The following is a 23,808-nucleotide window of genomic DNA, read 5'->3' as shown; positions in this document are numbered from 1 at the left end:
TAGATAAGAATATCCCTATTTTACAGAAGATAAAACTGAGGCTCAGAGATAGTAAATGACTTATGCCTACCCTGTACATTGCTAAGTAAATGGCAAAGCTGGGATTCAAATACAGTTCTCAAACTCAGGATTCTTGCTTTTGTGCTACAGAAGCCTCTCCGGAGAGTTTTTCTACTAGTTCCAAGAATACTGGTAATCCTTATGTTCCCAGTGAATTTCAGGTTCTTGATGTCTCATTGGGAAAGAATTCAGTGAGAGACAAAGTGATAGGTAAGAAGTGGACTTATTTAGAGAGAAACACACTCCACAGACAGAGTGTGGGCCATCTCAGAAGGTGAGAGAGCCTCAAAGTATGGTATGGTTAGTTTTTATGGGCTGGATAATTTCCTAGGCTAATGAGTGGAAGGATTACTCCCATTATTTCAGGAAAAGGGTGGAGATTTCTAGGAATTTGGCCATGCCCACTTTGGGCCTTTATGGTTAGCTTCACATCCACTGGATCATAGAAAAAGCAAGAGAATTCCACAAAAACATCTACTTCTGCTTCATTGACTACGCTAAAGCCTTTGACTGTGTGGATCACAACAAACTGGAAAATTCTTAAAGATATGGGAATACCAGACCACCTTACCTGCCTCTGAGAAACCTGTATGCAGGTCGAGAAGCAGTTAGAACCAGACATGGAACAATGGACTGATTCAAAATTGGGAAAGGAGTACGTCAAGGCTGTATATTGTCACCCTATTTATTTAACATACATGCAGAGTACGTCATGCAAAATGCCAGGCTGGATGAAGCACAAGCTAGAACCAAGATTGCTGGGAGAAATATGAGTAACCCCAGATATGCAGATGATACCACCTAATGGCAGAAAACAAAGAACGAAAGAGCTTCTTGATGAAGGTGAAAGAGGAGTGTGAAAAAGCTGGCTTAAAACTCAACATTCAAAAAACTAAGATTGTGGCATTTGATCCCATCACTTCCTGGCAAATAGATGGGGAAACAATGGAAACAGTAACAGACCTTATTTTCTTGAGCTCCAAAATCACTGTGGACAGTGATTGCAGCCATGAAATTAAAAGACGCTTGCTCCTTGGAAGAAAAACTATTACAAACCTATACAGTGTATTAAAAAGCAGAGACATTATTTTGCTGACAAAGGTCCATATAGTCAAAGCTATGGTTTTCCCAGTAGTCATGTATGGATCTGAGAGTTGGACCATAAATAAGGCTGAGCGCTGAGAAATTGATGCTGTCCAAGTGGTGCTGGAGAAGACTCTTGAGAGTCCCTTGGTCAGCAAGGAGATCAAACCAGTACATCCTAAAGGAAATCAACCTTGAATATTCATTGGATGGACTGATGCTTTAACTTTGATACTTCAGCCACTGAAAAGACGACTCATTGGAAAAGACCCTGATGCTGGGAAAGATTGAAGGGAGGAAGATGTCATTGAAGTGGATGACAGAGGATGAGATGGTTGGATGGCATCACCGATTCAGTGGACATGAGTTTGAGCAAACTCTTGGAGAAGTAAAGGACAGGGAAGCCTGGCGTGCTGCAGTCCATGGGGTCTTGAAGAGTAAGACACGACTTAGCAGTTGAACAACAATGGTTAGCTTCAGAACTGTCATGGTGCTGGTGGGTATGTTCTTTAGCATGCTAATGTATTACAACAAGTGTATAATGAAGCTCAAGGTCCACTGGAAGTTGAATCTTCTGCCATCTTGGACCTACTTGGTTCTAACCATTTCTTGTCATGTCGTATATCTATGTCTTTCTTTTAAATGTTGTGCCTTGCCCTCTCCTCTCCTGTTTCACTTAGTCTGAGAGAAGGTGAGACTCCTGCTATTTCTAAATTAAATGGCACTTGGAAAGGAGTGAGATAGGGCACAAAGTGGTAGGATTTTACTATGAACTGACAACCTGAGATGTGTTTGCTTAAAGGTTCAAGAACTCAGGAACCAAGAAAATATAGCATGAAGCACTGGGGCATGAACAGTGACATGCATTTTAGTTGTGCCTCTGAACTACAAGGCAGATTATACATGTGTTCCAAGTATTTTCCCTTTCTGATTTTTAGTTTCCCTATCCATCAGATGAGGACGAGTGTTGGGCCAGAGTTGCTGAATATGGTCATGAAGGTTGTACATAATTTCTTAAATTCACTAAGCAGGAGATTTTGGAGCAGAGTAGAGGGTGCCCCATAGCTCCTTGCCTCACCCCGCCTCAGCCCTTAGAAATACTACTGGCATTTTGAGAATCCTCAAAATATTGAGATCCTCAGAAATACTACAAAATCTGGAGAGAAGACAATCAAGCAGGCCTTCTTATCATTTTTCTTTTCTGACAAGGGAACTTGGAGGCAACAAGTGAAATTAGGAAGTAAACAATGTGTCTGATTCTTCCTGAAAGAGGTGACATCCTCAGGATTCCACCAAAATGTTCCAATGCCCTGGGGGGTTGGGGTTGGGAGGGATGGTTTCAGTCTCAGTTGGGTAGAGCAAACTCTGATATGGGGCTTCCCCGGTGGCACTAGTGGTAAAGAACCCACCTGCCAACGCAGGAGATGCAAGAGATGTGGGTTTGATTCCTTGGTTGGAAAGATCCCCTGGAGAAGGGCAAGGCAACCCACACCAGTATTTTTGTGTGGAGGATCCCTTGGACAGAGGAGCCTGGTAAGCTACAGTCCATCATGTCACAAGAGCTGGACACGACTGAGCATGAAGCAGGCAGCTCTGATATAGGATGTTCATCTAAGTCTCAGGATAGGGAAGGGTCTCTGTGTATTTTAACAATAACTGCATATGTCCTGAAACAGAGACTTCCCACACTAAGTCTTCAGGTAACAGAAAGGTGGAAAAACCCCAGAAAACCCAGTTAGCACATGTTGCTGGGAGAGAAAACACACTAGTGCCAGAAAATGGGGAATGAGATACTATATCAGAGCAAGTAGAATGTCTGGACACAGCTGTGCAAATATGTGCAAGGCAAAAAGAAATGATACGGTCACTACCGATCCATCATATATATGCCAGTATTTCACCCACAGCTAACAAAACAAAGGAAGGTGGGGAGGGAGGGCGGATCATGGGCTTCAAAAGACAAAGCCTAATCTAAGAACAACATAACTCAAAGAATTTTGTGAGGAGGAAGTTTCACCCAATTTCTTCACATTATAGCAGAGTTGATAGGGCCATAAATAAAACTAGAGCTCAACCATGTGATGATAAAATAGCAGAATGAGATTAAAAAAAGAGGTTGCAGACATAAGGAAATAAATTGAATACCAAAATACTTTATGGAACTAATAAATACACTATATATAGAAAGAACAGAACAGACACTGCTGAATACTGGAAATATTGACAGGGAGAAAAAACTGTAAGCATGGTAAATGCATTCTCATCTGATAAAGGAAATGAATTTGAAGTTAATAGATATGCATATTAGTTTGTTACCAGCTAAGCTGCTGTAACAAAGAAATCCAAAGACATAATGCCTTAAATAAGTTAGTTTCTTTCTCACTCACAAAACAATCCACAGATGAGAAATCCAAGGCTGGCAGGCTCTCCTCCAGGAGGTCATCCAAGATACGGTTCCGTCTGTCCTGATGCTCCATCACCTCCTCATTCCTGTGGTTATAGGAAATTCTCATCTCAGTGGTTGAAGCTGGCTCCTTTCCATAACCATGTTTCAGTCCATAGGAAGGATAAAAATAGTCCAGGGAAAGCACTCAAAGCAGATGCCCTAGAGGTTATACATATCACTTCTGCCACAGTTTTACTGGCGACGTGTCCACATTTAGCCACAGAGGACACTGGGAAAATGTGGTCTTTCACCAGATAGCCATGTGCTCAGCTAAAACTCAGCGTTCTATTCTAAAGGAGCCAGGAGAGAACAAATAGTTAGGAACCACAATATGAAAGACAAAGATGAGCCAACATTTAAGGACACGTGATATCCCGCACAAAGAGAACCCAGCAAATGAAAGAGAAGATGTACCTAATGCTGTAAGGTGAGAACATGTTCCAGAAGTGAAAAAAGAACTGAATCTGCAGTTAGGATGTTCATCTAAGTCTCAGGAAAGGGAAGGGTGTCTGTGTATTTTAACAATAACTGCATATGTCCTGAAACAGAGACTTCCCACACTAAGTCTTCAGGTAACAGAAAGGTGGAAAAACCCCAGAAAACCGAAGGAAAACATTGAATCCCAAGAAATTCTGATTTAGAATATTTAATGTAAAGGTATTTCCTAGTTAAACACCTGAACTTGAAAGAGGAAGAATGCTTCAGACATCTAGGCAGAAGGGAAAAATCACCTACAAGGGGTAAAAAAAAAAAAAAAAAGAAAAAAATGAGGCTGGTATCAGATTTCATTATATTCACTGTGGAAGACAACAGTGCAGAGTTTTGAGAGAAGAGAGGATGGCCCCAGGTGTAATTCAAGTGTAAAGGCTCAGGGAAGTAAAATATCCATGAACACTTGTTGGAAAGAACTGCTTGATAACCAAAGCTAGGCAATCTAAAAATCCACAAAATAAAGAACTCAAACATAGTGAAGCCATGCCAGAAGAACTGTTGATGATCACTGGATCCATTCACATGTGGAACCGATACTAAAAATCATAGCAATGATGGCTTCAAAACAGAATGTGAGTATTATAAATCTGGACAATGTAAAAATATTACAACACAAAATTGGGAGGTGAGGGAGAGGAGATGGAAGTAACAAGAAACTTCTCATGTTCTCATCTTCTGAAGCTAGGATATATTATCCAAAATAAAAACATGTAGTAATATATATGTATATATAGGTAAAAAAAAATAACCTAAATATTTTTTCATAATCACATTTAATGATGTAGCAGGAGTCCACAAATCACTGCCTGAGGACAGACTGCCTGTTTTTGTAAATAAAATTTCAGTGGAACACAGCTTCACACCTTTGTTTCCATATTGCTTATGCTACTTTCCAGCTATAAAGATAGACCCTGGACAGCCTAAAACATTTACTCTCTGGCCCTTTAAGAAGAACTTTGCCAACCTATGCAGAGGAATCTTTTTTAACTCACAGGAATCTTGTGGTAAAGAAATATTTATTTGAGGCTTAATAATTGGTTGGGTTTAATTTAGCCTTTTCCTTTCCTACTAAATTCATGTCAAATTAAGTTTAATAATGTAATATAAATCCTATTTTTATAAAACAACAAGTAAATCATCCCAAAGATATCAGGGGTAATGAATCACCTAGTGATATTTGATATGGTTCCTTCAATTTTCACCTCTGTTTTTATTTGGAATCTTTTTAATGAGCATATATCATTGTTACCAGAATAATAAAATAGAACTTTTTTTCTGGTTGAAATCTCTGGAAGCAAATATACCAAGATACTAACAATGATTAATTCTGGCTGACAGGAATATGATTGCTGTTTTATTCTTTAAGCTTTTCTATATTTTTTAAATATTGAAAAAATTTTAAGCTATTATGGAAGATTTCCGCATAAAGTGATAAGAGTTCTGAATTACAGTTTTGGAAATGGTAATGAGAGGTACCAGATATGAGAGACATTGTTCTATTTATAGTATGATTCTTTTATTAGCAGTATACAAACCACAAAGCACAGTTCAGTATAAGTATCAAACATGACATAAAAGAGAAGCCAGAGTCAGATGATATTCAACTTCTGTTAGGCAGTCAGCACTTTCAACATGGTTTCTTTAATTTGCGTTTATCTACCTTTCCTGTCTCATTCACAGCATATCCTCCTGATACACACAGTACACTCGAGCCACATAGAGCCCTTCACCTTCAGTGAGACTTCCATGCATTTGTGTGCTCTTTTGCTTTGTTGCCACCATTCTTTCTACCTATAATTGCATCCTGTTCTCCACGTGATATAATTCAATGCTTCTTTTAAGACGCAATTTAAATATCACTTACTGCAGTACATCTCAACCTTGGCTGCACATCAGAATCACCTGGGGAGCTTTATAAAAATACCAAGGCCCAGGCTCCAGCACAGCTATTCTGGTTTAACTGCCCAGAGTTGGGGCCCAGGCAGCAGTATTTTTAAAAAGCTCCCTGAGTAATGCTAATATACAGCCAGTGTTGAGAGTCATTGCAAAGCCTTCTGTGATACCAGCAGACAGAGTTAATTACTCCCTCTTCTGTGCTCTCATAGCTCTTAGGTTTTCCATTGCTCATGAAATTTAATGTTTATTGTATTAAAGTTAGTGTTATATAGTAAGTGCTCAGTAAATGCTGAGGTTGTTACTGACCTTGTTCTTCCCACCCGGGCACATGCAGGAGTGGTTATCCTTACCATGGGAACCCAACAGCAGAGGGGGCTGATGTTTCCTATCCAGAGATCCTGTCTGAAGGATTTACTTCTGTAAACTCACCAGGATGTCACCCCTCTCTGCCTCCTACCACACACACACCCCTCACTGCCTTTTCAGCACAGCCCTAGCCCTTGGGTCCAGCTTTTACGTTGTTGAGACTGATGCAATGTAAAGAATGAAAGAAACCAGCGTTATGAAAGTGCTGACAGCCTGACAGAATCTGATGGTCATCTGCCTTCCCCCATCTCCTTCGTGTCACACTTTACATTGTGTTTGCTGTCAGATCCTGCTACTTTAGCTTTCAAGAGCACATTGTCAGGTGTACTTTGTCAAAGGCTTTCAGAAAATCCAGATAAACGATGCTGTGAGCCCCGATACTGCCAAATCTATATTTTACACCTTCACAGTGTTTGACAGTTTTATTTAAGTGGAATCTTTCTATCTTCCTTCGATTTACCTTTGCCTCCCTGACCCTGAGATCAACCAGACAACTGGAGACCCTTCTGTTTTTGATACTGAGCATCCCTGTCTATGTCTGCGCCATGTCTGGATCACAGTACACTGTATGATTATCTCAGCTTCCCTGGTTAGGAGGAGCTCCTGGAAGTTACTCCTATCTGGAAGTGAAGTCGGGGGAGGAGAGCTGAGGATTAGAAGAGAGACCAAGGAGCACCAGCAATTCTGAAGTGCCACAATCGCACAATGCGCATGCGCACTCTCATCAGCGCAACTCAGAGCTCTACCCTTGCTTCTTCCCGCTTGCCTGGAAGGAAGCTGACTGCACTAACAGTCTGCTCTTTCCTGTTAAAAATCCTATTTGTAGTCATTTTAAACCGTCCTCTCCAAACATCGCCAAAGGGTTTGGTGTCCATAAGATGGTGTTACTTATACTAATGGTTTCCCTTAAGTGCCACATCCTGGCAGTGGAGTTCTAAAATAACTTTGTTCACAGACATTTCTCAGCCAGTAAATATTATTTTTCAAAGTGATTTTCTCCCTGGAGTCTTGATGAAACTTTCCCTTTCTTTTTCCTTAAGGTCACCATGACCTTGATGAACTAGAAGATGTGCTACAGTGGAATCCAGTGGCAAATTTCACTAATGCAGAATCAGATCAATCTTCAGATTGAATAATCTTTGCATATGTAGTACTCTACCGTTACCTGAGACAAATCTAACCTTTCTGACTTGGTTCTTTATTAAAATCAGTAGTTAAATAGCAAACCATTACCTAGTTCCCTTGGAAGTTATGCAAATTAATTAATGTTTGGAAAATGACTGGGAAATTTTAAAATCATCTATAAATACCAAGCAGTTGCATCTTCCCTGATGAGAGGGCCCAGGTAATTCATAAACTCCTGTAATAAAGGTAAAAATACTGTGCTTGGGCTATATAATTACATGTGATTTATTTGCAATACATACAATCTTTGAAACCTAGAAAGCATTTAATAGAAACAATTCATATTTCATGACTATAATAAAAGCACTTAATGACTTTAGGAAAAGTAATCACCTACTCTAAGTGATCTATACATCACATCCTTAACTGTTTCTAAGATCTGCTAGAGTCTGCTCTGAGTTTATCCTTAGCCTGTTAATGTTGACTGATATATTTATTTTTACATTTTCCCAGTTTTTATTTATCCTCAAAACTCTAATATGTATTTCCTAGAAAATTTGCCTATACAAAACTTTGCTGTATTCAAAACCTCCTCTGTCAAGATTTAGGACTTTTATATTGTAGTCATTAAAATTGAACAAAATCTTAATAGTTCCTTTATTAACTACTATACTGACTTTGCATAGTGGAAATCACAACATGTTAATTGGATTTAATTAACTATTTTAAATTACACAAACTCCTGACAGTAGACAATAGCACAGGGTACCCATGAGCAATAAAATTGGAGCTGATATTTCTACTTTATTAAAACTTAATGAAACTATTCATATTCATAATCTTATTTATTGTTTAGAAGAAGAAAACTGTGTTCATTTTGAAGGCAAAAATGTCTGCTGAGAACAAATTTTTGATCATTTAGGTGAAGGCTCAGAAGTTAATAAAAGGTTCCACTATATCCAGCCTCACGGTTCTGCCAGCTTCTCATCGCACGAATCCCTATTTCACCCCAGTGCCAGTCTTACAGGCAGATGCCAACAAAGGTTAGTGATTCAAATAAGCATTTTATATGTTTAGGAACATAAGGGAAAGAGTTTTCAGGTGGGATTGGGGGCCTGAGTTTGAATTCAGACTCAGACACTAATTCTCCAAGGTGACTTCAGACAAGTCAAGTCCTCACTGTGACCTGAGTTTCCTTCTCTGTAAATCAGAAGGTTGGACTAGATGACCACCAGAGTCCCTTTCTACTTCTAAGATCCATTATTCTATAGATTTTCTATTGATTTAGATTTTGGTATATTTACATGTTAAAATTATTATTGTATTTAAGTGATATTATAATTTTTCAAGCTTCTGAGCAGATAGTTTCTGATCCTTTTCTGATAATACTTAAAATTTTATTTCAGTATACTACCATATAAAAATATGAAGCCAGAAATGAATGTAATTATTAAGTGAACTATGCAGGTCTTAGTCTAAATACTTAGACTTATACCAGTCTAAATACTTAGTCTAATACTGGTTTGTAAAACCAGTAGATTTCTCATTTTTTTAAGCAAAAGGTCATGTCATCTTTATCTCAACATCCCCAGTGCTTAGGACCACATTTAGCATTTTGTAGATACTAAATAGTTGGTTGAATGAATAAGCAAATGAAACAGTAAGTGAATGACTAAAGCCTGAGTGTCATAAATGTAACCCTCTTTACTTCTCTTTGCTACATAATTGGCTGACGTGTTAAAGAATGCTTAAGTGGATCCCCTTTTGTATCTCAAATATGAGCAAGTGAGATGATCTTTATTTCTATCTCACTTTCTAACTGATGTCTGGAGTGTTTTAGATCTAAAGTTGGTTCCCCAGGGTTCCTCTGGTACCTGAAGATTTATAGGTTCTCCATTTTGCAGCCCCTGTATCCTGTCTGCTGACCCACTAGGGTGGTACAGAAAAACTCAAGAGGGACTGCATCAGTATAAGTCTCTTCCTTTATTAAACCTCCCACAACTGAAACAGTTACTTTCTTAGTTATAAACCCTAGTTGTTTAGAAATCTTGGTGACACATGGTTTTAGTTAGTTTACATTATATTTACTCCCTGGGAAAACTCCAGCAGAGTTTTTATTTCTTGCTTTAGAAAAGGTTATATTCTTCCTGGGGTCAAATTAAGATGAATGAATGGATCAACCAATCTATTTATCCTTGCTTTAGCAATAGATACAGTAAAAAATTGCTGCAAAACAAAGGTAAATCTAGAACCATAGCAACTTGTTCCAGAAAAGCATTACATTTTCATCCCTCAATTATCTGCCAGAGAACACATGGCCTACCATAATATTTGTAGTTAATCAGCCAATTAATCAACACATTTATTGACTACTTGCCATATGTCTGGTACTGTGCAAGGTAATATGAATGCCAGGAAAGCACAAGCCACACACATGCTCATATGGTGCCTAGATGTTTACCTGTCCTGATGCTCTGAACTGTCATTTGAGTCACCCCAGATCTATACAAGTCCAGCATGTGGTGAAAGATGACCAACTTCCAGAAGAGAATAGTTTTGGAAAATGCAAGACAAATTTCTCTACTTTTTCTGCAATTATCTTGCTAAATCCAAAGAATAATGTCTCCACCCCTATCCCCATCTTAAATGATTAAGAATATAAGTCTTCTAATAAGAAACCAAATTTTCAATTCAGGCTCTGTGAAACCTCAGGCAAGTTTTGCTCCAGTTTTAGAATAAATTCTAAATGAGGCATGCCGGATCTGGCCTCACCTCCATTCTCATCTCACTCAGCTTTCTCTGTGCTCCAGCCACATGGGACTTCTCTCTTTTCCTTAGCAGGCCAAGCAGTTTTTCACATCAGGCCTTCACAAGTCCTTTTACCTCTGCCTGTAAAAGTCATTTCCTCAAGCATCTGTCTTTTTTCTTTATAGATGATCACAATTTGTAATTATATATTTATTTGTGAATTTATTTTGTCTTCTCCATCACTAAAGGCTCCATGAGGTCTGTCTGGTTCACCATTGAATCCCCAGTTCCCAGAATAGTTTCTGACATATAAAAGGAACTTAAATATTGGCTGAATGAATGAATGAGTTTTTAATGAATGAATGAATAGATGAATTCTAATTCCTAATCTAGTCAACAGGAACGTGAGAGTGCTATGAAAATTTAATGAGACAATGGTGATAAGGGATAATTTTCAAAAACAGGTAAAATCCTGAGTCTCTTACAAATGAACACAAGTCAAAGATTTTAGTTTTTAACTCAATCAGTTTGAAAGAGAATTTGTAAGATGTCACAATTGGTCTAAAGGAGAATCCAAAGAACATATCTTTGTAGATCAGGAATATTGAAATAAATTTGTAAACAGAAGGAAAATTGGCATTTCCATGGGAAGAAGGAATGAATCTTCACTGATTTTTTTCATGTCTATAGATATGAATTATTTGCATTATTATCAGTTTTTTCTCCCACAAGTTAACTTTAATCTCTACAGAGTTGTACAATAGTCAAAGACTAGATTCAGATAATTCCTGGAGGCATTCCATTGAAAAGTATCGAGTAATCTCCTTTGCTCATTCTAAAACATCAAAAAAATTTCCTACAATTGTCTCCCAGTTTGATGCAAAATGATCTTTAAAAAATTATTCACAAAATAAGTCATTTCATTAGGTTTGGCCTGATTATTTACAAGGTGCAGCAAGAATGTTAATCACCACATAGCCTATCTTAAGTTTGCTCTGTTGGAAGGAATCTCAGATTGAACTTTTAAAAGCCTCTATTACTTGCTATCCTGAGGCTAGAAAATCTGTCCACCAGATTTCTACTGTAGGACCTATAAATTTGGGCACATTCCTCTCCTCTAGAGATGCTCCTAATATCCTAAGGTTCTTGGGCCTGCTGGGAACTGACATTACTTTGCAACTCTAAGGATGGAAATCCTGTAAGCCAGGCCAGTTTTTCTTGGAGGGCTTTGTAGGCTTTTGGTTCCAAAAAATCAAGCTTAGTCCTTTAAATGTAGTTTATTATACCTGATTAATAGCATCATTATTAAATATGAAATTCCAGGCAAGTTCTTGGTTGCATAAACAATTTTCCAATTCTATCTTAGTAAAAGAAGAAAAGATTCTTATTGCATCTATGCAAATAACCCATATTGCCATGAAAAGTAAGGAGGCTCAATGAGCTTCTGAATTTGGGAGGTGAGAGGGAGCTCATCTAAAATAGTAGAAGTTCAATTTCCTTACTTTCTGGGGATTTTAGGAATATTCAGTTCCTGTAAGTGCTCATTTCTCTACGTAAGTCAATCAGAACAGAGTTCCTTTGAGATTTTACCATCTAATTTATTAATACCGCCTGGAGACAATAAACATTCTACATTCATAATGAGAATTAAAGACCTCTCTGAATTACAGATACATAGACATTCATAGAGTTTATAGCTTCCATTCTAGTTTCAGCCACAGATGAAAAATAAACACAGAAGCGTAATGGTCCAGATATCAAAGAGTTATTCTCCTTCCTTGTGGGTATGAAATACCTAGTTGAATTCAGCTCAGAATACACAAAGACAAATGGAAGACTACTAACTATATTCTCCATTGTCTCTCAATAAGGAATAAATCTCTGTGAGATCCATTTACAGAGATTACCAAATTCCCAGTCATTGTACCCACCAACAAGGACTAACTTGTCAGCCACAAATGAACCAAGACACAAAATTATGGTCAAGGCTATGGTTTTTCCAGTGGTCATGTATGGATGTGAGAGTTGGATTGTGAGAAAAGCTGAGCGCTGAAAAATTGATGCTTTTGAAGTGTGGTGTTGGAGAAGACTCTTGAGAGTCTCTTGGACTGCAAGGAGATCCAACCAGTCCATCCTAAAGGAGATCAGTCCTGGGTGTTCATTGGAAGGACTGATGCTGAAGCTGAAACTCCAATACTTTGACCACCTCATGCGAAGAGTTGACTCATTGGAAAAGACCGTGATGCTGGGAGGGATTGGGGCAGGAGGAAAAGGGGACGACAGAGGATGAGATGGCTGGATGGCATCACCGACTCGATGGGCATGAGTTTGAGTAAACTCCGGGAGTTGGTGATGGACAGGGAGGCCTGGCGTGCTCCGATTCATGGGGTCGCAAAGAGTCAGACACGACTGAGTGACTGAACTGAACTGAATATCAAAATTAGAAAAGCAAGGAACTTCCCTGGTGGTCCAGGGGCTAATTCTCTGTGCTCTCAATGCAGGGGGTCCGCGTTGAATCCCTGGGATTCAATTCCCTAATTCAACAGGGAACTAGATCCCACATGCTGCAAGAGTTCAGATGCTCCAACTAAAAGATCCTACATGCCACAACTAAGACCCAGAACAACCAAATAAATAATAAAATAAAAATTAGAAAAATCAGAAAAACAGAAGCCAGCAAAGTTCTGTTGCCACTCTGAATTAACTTAAAAATAAATTTGCAAATGCAGGTAAAACTGAATTTTGGGGGTGGAAGAAGTACATTCCTTCTATGTGTCAAAATTTATTTGCATATATATAAACAAGAATTATTTGCATTGCTTTCAGTTTTCTATCACCTAACCTTAATCACTACAGAATTGTAAAATAGACTAATCAAAAACAAAGGTAATTATAGGGTCAGATAATCAAAGTCTCCAGTATTGTGATGAAAAGATAACTAGTAATCTCTTTTGCTTATTCCAAAATCTCAACTTTTTCCTTTCAATGGTAAATACACACATGTGTTTGTCTAAAATTAAGTGAATTGCTTTAACCAATACTAAAGCAAAGGTTAAAATCATGCTCATATTCTTTGGGATTCTCAGAGAATGAAACTCACTCTAGTGATGAAAATACACTGAATTAGAAGGACCTCTGTTTTCCACATCTACAAAATAGGCGTGGTTCTTGGACATGGGGTATGATATTTATAGGTGGAAAATATTTGTGAGGACAAAGAATTCGTTTATATATATATATATATATATTAGTTTTTCTATTTTAAAGTAGTTGAATTCTGGTGTTTTCATAATAAAAACCCAAAATACTAATGTTGAAAAGGGCTTGAAGAGTTGTACTTGGGATCAGTAGATCTTAAGTTTTAATCGTGAAAAAGATTAACCTGGAGTGCTTATTTAAAATGTAGATTACTAAAAATAAAATAAAATAAGATAAAATGTAGATTACTGGGCCCCAATTCTAGTGGTTCTCAAACTTCAATGCACTTAAGTATCTCCTGGAGCCTTCAGTAATGCAGATTACCAGGGCTTCGCCTCAGAAATTGGGATAGGCCCCAGGAATATCCATTTTTTTTTTTTTTTTTGGAATATCCATTTTTAATAAGAAGTTCTCACTCCAAATAATCCTGTGGTAAGTAAACTTACCAGGTAGCTCAGTGGTAAAGAATCTGCCAGCCAATACAGGCAATGTGTGTTCCATCCCTGGGTCAGGAAGATCTCCTGGAGGACAAAATGGCAACCCACTCCATTATTCTTACCTGGAAAATTCCATGGACAGAGGAGCCTGGTGGGTTATAATCCGTGAGGTCACAAAGAATCAGACACCACTGAGTGAGCATGGGCGCTCGCACACACACACCCAAATAAACTGAAGACTTCTCTTGGAATCATTGTTTTAGAATCACTTACAACATTGTTTTGGAATCACTGTTGTTAGTGAACTCTTCAGCTCTCCCATCATTCTTCTGAATTCCTTTAATACTAGACTTTAATATCCTGAATGTGATATGATATAGTCCTTAGAGGTGATAAGGCAAATGAAAACAGTATTTACCCCTCTTAGGATGTGTGCCAACTTCTTCAGCCTCGTCCAGTTTAGAACACAGTTTTTTTACTTAGATTTCATTGAGACCCAGAGTTTTTTATTTTTCTTCCTATTACCTGACAGCAACAAGAAGCTGAAGCCCTATCACACATCTATGTCAAGTACTCCCTGACTTTCTGGATTCAATATGATACATGTGTACGAAGTCTCTTCAGTTGTGTTCAACTCTTTGCAGCCTGGACTATAGCCTGCCAGGCTCTTCTGTCCATGGGATTCTCCAGGCAAGAATACTGGAGTGGATTGCCATACCCTCCTCTAGGGGATCTTCCCGACTCAGGGATCGAACCTGCATCTGTTTGGTTCCTTGCATTGGAACCACTTTACCACTAGCGCCACCTATGATAGATGCCCCCTAATGTGAGTTTTGCCCCTGACAGCAGGCTTTGCTCAGTTATTCATTTACTCATTGAAGTTTTCGAAAACGATGTCTCCTGGCCTTGAGAAACCTTGGCACTGGTCATATTGACACAGTAGGAGATCTAGGGATTGTAAATTAGTTGCAGTAATACTAACCATGTTGCCCAGTTACACTGAAACAATCTATTTGGGCATTCACATCTTCTGGTAATATGAGAAATGTCTAAAAGGAACTCTTTTTTAAAGAATAAAATGTAACTCATTATAACAACAGAAATACAATTTCAAAGCACACAGATTTTCTTTCTTTCAGAACCAAAGATCTCCTTAGTTATGGACTGTGTACCTGATTTCTCTGAATTTTAAAAAGAATACCAATATTAGTAATAATTGAAAATGCCATGATGTACAAAGAAGTTTTTGTTTGCATTGGAAGTATATTTCTATCTTGAAATTACAATAGTACAAGTTTATTTCATAATACCACTATTAGAAATGCCATCTTTTTTCCTTTGGTTGTTAGACAAATAGATAGAACACATACTATGGCTATTTTTTCATGCAAAGGATTAAGGCACTAAATGTACTCTCACAAATAAACTAATGAATAGAGAAAATTACATTTGTGAAATTTAAAGAGTTCAGACTTTGTGGAAGTGCTTGAAGTTAAACTCATATTCTTCTAACCTTCCTTTTTAGGGGTTTTAAGTATGATAGAACGAGGATTGATTCCACCAACAGCAAGAATTACCTTTCAGAATCCACCTATTATACCCAGAGCCGCTCCTCTGCATCGTTTTGATGAAGGACATAAGAGTTTGGCTACCGGTAAGACAGTCTTCTTAGTTGGGGATAAACAGAAATTACCAAAATCTACTCTTTTAGTATCCAACTTTTATCTTCAGTAATAGGAGAGACTTAAACTTGTAATGGTTCTGAGTTTCAGTTTACTGAATAAAGCAACTTTAGTCTTTTTGTGAAATACCTACTTAGGGCCTGTGTTTTCTATGTGTGAGAAAGTTGGTATTTTCAAGGGATTTGCAGCGTGGTTGGGAAAATAAGACAGATATAATAAAAAATAAATAACAACACAAAGCATTACAAACTGAAAACCAAATGGATGTTAAAATCTAGTACTGTGAGTATTCAGAATGATTGCTGAGAGGTGAAATAATAGAAGACTTCAAAGAGGAGGCTGGCTAAAATAGGAGAAAAGCACCTACCTAGGTATCTACTGAGTGGTTCCAGAACCTCAGGCAAGTCATTTACTTTCTCAGGGCCTCAGCTTCACCAGTTATAGAATGAGGGGTTTGGGCTAATAAATTCATCTACTCAACAAGTATTTGTTGAATGCTTGCTTTATCCAAGGTAGTTGGGGATCTGACATAGAAAATAAGTCAATCACATGTATTCTTGTGGTGCTTACATTCTAGTAGAAGATATAGATAATAATCAGGTAAGTAAATGAGAATTTAAGCTAAGGACAAGTGCTAGAAATAAAATAACATGGACTGAGAATGATAAAAGGAAGTGATTACTTTGCTCAGGAGGGAAGGGTCAGGGAATGTATCTTGGAAGATGTTGAGATCCAAATGATGAGAAGGAGCCAGTCATGTACAGATGTAGGGAAGAGTATTTCAGATGTAGGGCAGCATTGGCATAATGGCCCAGGGGATTAAGGAGGGCATAAGCAAGAATGCTAGTGGGGCTGGAGGGCCAAGAGAAGGAAGAGATAAGGGTGGAGAGGCAGAGAAGACTGGAATGGTGTAGGGTAGAACAGAGACCACGAGTTGTCTTCAAGGTTGATTCTTCCCTATTTCCACAGTAATTAAGTCATGGGTGGGCGCATGTCAGCTTGGCCAAAGACATTTCTAGTCTTCCTTTCAGCTAGCTGAACTTGGAAACTTCCTTCCAGGTTCTGGACGATGAGAATGTAAGCGGAAAGGAAAAGGGAAACTTCTGGGCATGGCTTCCTCTTTTCATTTTTCCATCTCTGACTAGCTGGGATGAATATATATATGCTGGGCAAGCACTTTGGAGTCAAAAATGGAACTCCAGGTTGAGTCTGGCCAAGATACCCTGCCTACCCAGGACTCTTTTCCTTTCAACTGTTGTGTGAAAGAGAAATAAACTCTTAATTTGTTTAAGCCATTTAGTATATCTTAGGATCTTTCTTTTTAAAAACTTTACACTATAGCAGAACCAGCAAGGCATCCCTTCAAAACATGATGAGGTCCCAGAATATTGGAAATAAAAGCAAAACTAAACAAATGGGACCTAATGAAACTTAAAAGCTTTTGCACTACAAAGGAAACTATAAGTAAGGTGAAAAGACAGCCCTCAGATTGGGAGAAAATAATAGCAAATGAAGAAACAGACAAAGGATTAATCTCAAAAATATACAAGCAACTCCTGAAGCTCAATTCCAGAAAAATAAATGACCCAATCAAAAAATGGGCCAAAGAACTAAACAGACATTTCTCCAAAGAAGACATACAGATGGCTAACAAACACATGAAAAGATGCTCAACATCACTCATTATTAGAGAAATGCAAATCAAAACCACAATGAGGTACCATTACACGCCAGTCAGGATGGCTGCTATCCAAAAGTCTACAAGCAATAAATGCTGGAGAGGGTGTGGAGAAAAGGGAACCCTCTTACACTGTTGGTGGGAATGCAAACTAGTACAGCCACTATGGAAAACAGTGTGGAGATTTCTTAAAAAACTGGACATAGAACTGCCATATGACCCAGCAATCCCACTTCTGGGCATACACACTGAGGAAACCAGATCTGAAAGAGACACGTGCACCCCAATGTTCATCGCAGCACTGTTTATAATAGCCAGGACATGGAAGCAACCTAGATGCCCATCAGCAGATGAATGGATAAGGAAGCTGTGGTACATATACACCATGGAATATTACTCAGCCATTAAAAAGAATTCATTTGAACCAGTCCTAATGAGATGGACGAAGCTGGAGCCCCTTATACAGAGTGAAGTAAGCCAGAAAGATAAAGAACATTACAGCATACTGACACATGTATATGGAATTTAGAAAGGTGATAACGATAACCCTATATGCAGAACAGAAAAAGAGACACAGAAATACAGAACAGACTTTTGAACTTTGTGGGAGAATGTGAGGGTGGGATATTTCAAAAGAACAGCATGTATACTATCTATGGTGAAACAGATCACCAGCCCAGGTGGGATGCACGAGACAAGTGCTCCGGCCTGGTGCACTGGGAAGACCCAGAGGAATCGGGTGGAGAGGGAGGTGGGAGGGGGGATCGGGATTGGGAATACATGTAAATCCATGGCTGATTCATATCAATGTATGACAAAACCCACTGGAAAAAAAAAAAAATAATAATAATAAAAAAAATAAAAAAAAAAAATAAAAAAAAACATGATGAGGAATTGGATTTAATCCTAATTAAAGTGAGAAATCACTGAAAAGTTTAAACAGGAGGATGAGGTGATCTGATTTATATTTTAATAAGACCATGATGACTGCTTTACAGATAATGACTCATAGAGGAACATGAGTGGGACCAAGAAGACTAGTTAAAAGGCTGTTTTGGTAAACCAGGTGAGAAATGATGGTGAATTTAAGGAGGATGGTATCAGTGGATATGAGGAGAAGTAAACAAATTCAGGTTGGATTTTGGAGGTAGAGCCATGAGGAATGACTGAAAGAAAGAAATGAAGAATGGCTAACAGATAGGAGTGAGGAAAAGAGAGGCATCAGGGTTATCCTGATATTTATATATGTATGAATGAATATGTATGAACACACCCCAATTTTGTATCTATTCTACTGTTGATGGGAATTTCAGTGGTTTATACCACAGAGCTATTAGGGATAATACCACTATGAACATTCTTGCATATGTCTTTTAATGTAAATATATATATATACACCCTGCTCTTGGATACATAGTAAAAGGAATTGCTGGGTCATGGGGTAAACATATGCTCAGATTTAGTAGGTAACACCAAATGGCTTTGCAATGTGTTTCTACTGATTTATTTTCTTACTAACAGTATATGAAAATTCCAGATGATATATATCTTTGTCAACATTTTATATTTCCTTTTCTTTGTTTATTGCTTTGCCACCCTGAAGATTGTTGTGGTATATCTTTGTGGGTTTAATTTCTATTTCCCTGATGACCAATAAAGTTAAACAGTTTGTGGGGTTTTTTTTGATATGTGTATTGCTCATTTGAATATCTTCTTTTGTAAACTGACTTAAAACTTCAGCATTTTTTTTAATGGGTTGTTTTTTCTTGGTTATTTATAATATTATGTGTGTATCCTGGATACTAATCTTCTATCAGTTCTAGGGGACTGGAATGCAAAAGTAGGAAGTCAAGAAACACCTGGAGTTACAGGCAAATTTGGCCTTGGAGTACAGAATGAAGCAGGGCAAAGGCTAATAGAGTTTTGCCAAGAGAACACACTGGTCACAGCAAACACCCTCTTCCAACAACACAAAAGAAGACTCTACACATGGACATCACCAGATTTTCAAAACCGAAATCAGATTGATTATATTCTTTGCAGCCAAAGACGGAGAAGTTCTATACAGTCAGCAAAAACAAGACTGGAAGCTGACTGTGGCTCAGATCATGAACTCCTTATTGCCAAATTCAGACTTAAAGTAGGGAAAACCACTAGACCATTCAGGTATGACCAGAATCAAATCTCTAATGATACTACAGTGGAAGTGAGAAATAGATTTAAGGGCCTAGATCGGATAGACAGAGTGTCTGATAAACTGTGGACAGAGGTTCATGACATTGTACAGGAGACACGGAGCAAACCATCCCCAAGGAAAAGAAATGCAAAAAAGCAAAATGCTTGTCTGAGGAGGCCTTACAAATAGCTGTGAAAAGAAGAGAAGCAAAAAGCAAAGGAGAAAAGGAAAGATATACCCATTTGAATGCAGAGTTCCAAAGATAGCAAGGAGAGATAAGAAAGCCTTCCTCAGGGATCAATGCAAAGAAATAGAGGAAAACAACAGAATGGGAAAGACTAGAGATCTCTTCAAGAAAATTAGAGATACCAAGGGAACATTTCATGCAAAGATGGGTTCGATAAAGGACAGAAATGGTTGGACCTAACAGAAGCAGAAGATATTAAGAAGAGGTGGCAAGAATACACAGAAGAAATGTACAAAAAATATCTTCATGACCCAGATAATCACGACGGTGTGATCACTCACCTAGAGCCAGACATCCTGGAATGTGAAGTCAAGTGGGCCTTAGGAAGCATCACTGCGAACAAAGCTAGTGGAGGTGATGGATTTTCAGTTGAGCTATTTCAAATCCTAAAAGATGATGCTGTGAAAGTGCTGCACTCAATATGTCAGCAAATTTGGAAAACTCAGCAGTGGCCACCGGAATGGAAAAGGTCAGTTTTCATTCCAATCCCAAAGAAAGGCAATCCCAAAGAATGCTCAAACTACCACACAATTGCACTCATCTCACACACGAGTAAAATAATGCTCAAAGGTCTCCAAATCAGCCTTCAAAAATATGTGAACCGTGAACTTCCAGATGTACAAGCTGGTTTTAGAAAAGGTAGAGGAACCAGAGATCAAATTGTCAAATTCTGCTGGATCATTGAAAAAGCAGGAGTTCCAGAAAAACATCTATTTTTGCTTTATTGACATTGCCAAAGCCTTTGACTGTGTGGATCACAATAAACTGTGGAAAATTCTGAAAGAGATGGGAATGCCAGACCACCTGATCTGCCCCTTGAGAAATCTGTATGCAGGTCAGGAAGCAACAGTTAAAACTGGATATGGAACAACAGACTGGTTCCAAATAGGAAAAGGAGTACATCAAGGCTGTATATTGTCACCCTGCTTATTTAACTTATGTGCAGAGTACATCATGAGAAACAGTGGGCTGGAAGAAGCACAAGCTGGAATCAAGATAGCCTGGAGAAGTAGCAGTAACCTCAGATATGCAGATGACACCACCCTTATGGCAGAAAGTGAAGAACTAAAGAGCCTCTTGATGAAAGTGAAAGAGGAGAGTGAAAAAGTTGGCTTAAAGTTCAACATTCAGAAAACAAAGATCCAGTCCCATCACTTCATAGCAAATAGATGGGGAAACTGCGGCAGACTTTATTTTTGGGGGCTCCAAAATCACTGCAGATGGTGATTGCAGCCATCAAATTAAAAGACGCTTACTCCTTGGAAGAAAGGTTATGACCAACCTAGACAACATATTAAAAAGCAGAGACATTACTTTGCTGACAAAAGTCCGACTATTCAATGCTATGGTTTTTCCAGTAGTCATCTATGGTTGTGAGAATTGGACTGTAAAGAAAGCCGAGTGCCCAAGAGTTGATGCTTTTGAACTGTGATGTTGGAGAAGACTCTTGAGAGTCCCTTGGACCCAAGGAGATCCAACCAGTCCATCCTAAAGAAAATCAGTCCTGAATGTTCATTGGAAGGACTGATGTTGAAGCTGAAACCCCAATACTTCGGCCACCTGATGCGAAGAACTGACTCATTTGAAAAGACCCTGATGCTGGGAAAGATTGAAGGCAGAAGGAGAAGGAGATGACAGAGGATGAGATGGTTGGATGGCATCAGACTCAATTGACATGAGTTTGAGTAAGCTCCAGGAGTTGGTGATGGACAGGGAAGCCTGGAGTGCTGCAGTCCATGGGGTTGCAAATAATCGACCACGACTGAGCGACTGAACTGAACTGAACTGAGGGTCAGAGTACTAGTGACAAATTATCTTCACTTTTCTTCATCTTAGACTGTCTTGTTTTCTCCTTTATTTCCTAAAGGATATTTTCACTAGCTTTAGGATTCTCAGTTGATAGTGCTTTTCTTACAGCATTTAAAAAAACTTTGCCACTTCCTTTCTCCTCCATGGTTTCTGATGAGAAATCCACTGTTCTTTTTTTTTTTTTTCTGCTGTAGGTAAGATGTTGCTTTTTTCCTCCTGCTTCCAAGATTTTTCTCTGTCTTTAGTTTTTGGGAAGTCTTGACTTTATCTTAATGTGGATTTCTTTGGTTTTATCTTGTTTGGGATTGGCTCACCTTCTATAGGTTTGTATGTTTTGCCAAATTTCGGGGGTTTTCAGCCATTATTTCTTTGATTACTTTTTTTTTTTCAGCATTGACTTCTTTTGCCTCTCTTTATGGGTACGTGATACAAATGTCAGATCTCTTGGTACAATCCCACAGGCCCTTCAGGCTCTGTTCATTTTTACCCACCGTCTCTTTTCTCTCCATTGTTCAGACTGGGTAATTTGTATTTTTCTGTCTTCTAGTTCACTGATTCACTTGTCCTCTACATTCTGCTGTTGAGCCATCCACTGAATTTTGTATTTAGATGACTGTATTCTTCTGTTCCAAAATTTCAATTTGTTTAAAAAAAAATGTACACTTAAAAATGGTTAAAATGATAAATGTGTGTATTTTTTTCTTTTTTTTTGCCTGCGCTGCACACAGCTGTGGGATTTTTAGTTCCTTGACCATGGATTGAACCCAGGCCATGGCAGTGAAACCACCGAATCCTAACCAGTGAACCACCAGGGAATTCCTTGTTATGTGTATTTTAACACAAATTAAACATTCAATTTGGTTCCTCCGTATATATTCTATTTTCTTTGTGGAGACTTTCTATTTCTTTGCTGAGATTTTATATTCTTTCATTTGTTTCGTGTGTTTCTGTAATTGCTTGTGGAACATTTCTATGATGGTTGCTTTAAACTTTTTGTCAGGTAATTTTAAGCTTTCTGTCATCTCAGTGTTGATATGTATTTCTTGTCTTTTTTCATTCAGCTCCTGGTTCTTGGTATGGTGAGTGATTCTCAATAGAAGCTTTGACATTGTGGGTATTATATTATAAGACTCTGGTTCTTATTTAAATCTGTTTTAGCTGGTTCCCCTGACACCCCTGTTAATTCTCTATGCCCTTGAGAAATAAGCCAAATTAGCTACAATATATCATCCTGTGTATGCATTGCTGGATTTTTTTGTTAGTATTTTGTTTACCATTGTTCAGGAGTAAGGTTGTCCTAAATTTTTCCTTTCTTATGTTTTCCTTTGGTTTTAGTAGCCTGGTGAGCTTTGCCTCAGTGAGTGGGAAAATGTCATTTCAGGTCCTTTGCTCATTTAAAACTTAGGGTTATTTGGTTTTTTGCTATTAAGTTGCATGAGTTTCTGGTATGTATTATATATATATGTGTATATTTATCATCACAATGTACACTTTGAATATCTTATAATTTCTTTTGTCAATTATACTCCAATAAGGCTATAATTTTAAAAAATAGAAAGAAGAAATAAATAATATGAAAATGAAAAAGTGCAGAAACTGCAGATAGATAGAATTTTTAAAATAATATGATAACAATGTCAATACATTTTAAAAAACAAAATGAAAGTTTTCCTAGAAAAATCTAAATTACTAAAGTTAATTCAAGAAAAAATCAGAAACTTAAAACAATACCATTAAAAAATTTGACTTGGTAGGTAAAAATATCTGTCTTACAGATGGACATGTGCATACTTGCGCACCCACCCACCCACCCACCCACACACACACACACACACAAATATACCAAACAAAAAAAGGCCTCAGGTCTTTTATAGACAAGTTTTACCAATTTTAAAGATCAGGTAATTCTTATATTAAATGCCATAGTGAAACAAAAGAAGGCGAACTTGCCAACTGATTTTATGAAGCTACTATAACTTTGGTGCCAAAACTAGATGAGGACAGTGCAAGAAAAAGTATATAAATCAATCTCAGGAACATAAAAAATAACATTCTAAATAAAAGTTAGCAGTATGACTACAATGTGCAAAATATATAGCTAGCAGGAAACTGCTGTATAACATGGGGAGCCCGCCTGGTGCTCTGTGACAGCCTGGAAGAGTGAGATGTCGGGGGAGCGGGACTCAAGAGGGAGGGAGTATGTGCAATCAGTATAAAAGACTGATTCGTATTGATGTGTGGTAGAGACCACCACAACACCGTAAAGAAATTATCATCCAAAAATAAAAAGTTAGCAGTGTGGCTTTTACATTCACCCTAATCAAGGAAGAATATGTGGCAGATTCAACATTAGAAAAATCGAACA

General features: G+C 38.1%; 1 protein-coding gene across 1 annotated transcript in view; it reads left to right on the top strand.

Annotated features, from left to right (window-relative positions):
* Positions 1-23,808, top strand: part of IQCH (IQ motif containing H) — a 228,544-nt gene that overhangs the window by 68,939 nt on the left and 135,797 nt on the right. The window contains exons 7-8 of the mRNA XM_061158509.1: positions 8,391-8,511; positions 15,377-15,505. Coding sequence (XP_061014492.1) covers positions 8,391-8,511; positions 15,377-15,505 — 250 coding nt within the window. The remainder of the gene's footprint in view (positions 1-8,390; positions 8,512-15,376; positions 15,506-23,808) is intronic.

This window comes from Dama dama, chromosome 12 (assembly GCF_033118175.1).
Source record: "Dama dama isolate Ldn47 chromosome 12, ASM3311817v1, whole genome shotgun sequence".
NCBI lineage: Eukaryota > Metazoa > Chordata > Mammalia > Artiodactyla > Cervidae > Dama > Dama dama.
The sequence above is the reverse complement of the archived record's forward strand: the minus strand, read 5'-3'. Positions and strand labels throughout refer to the sequence as shown.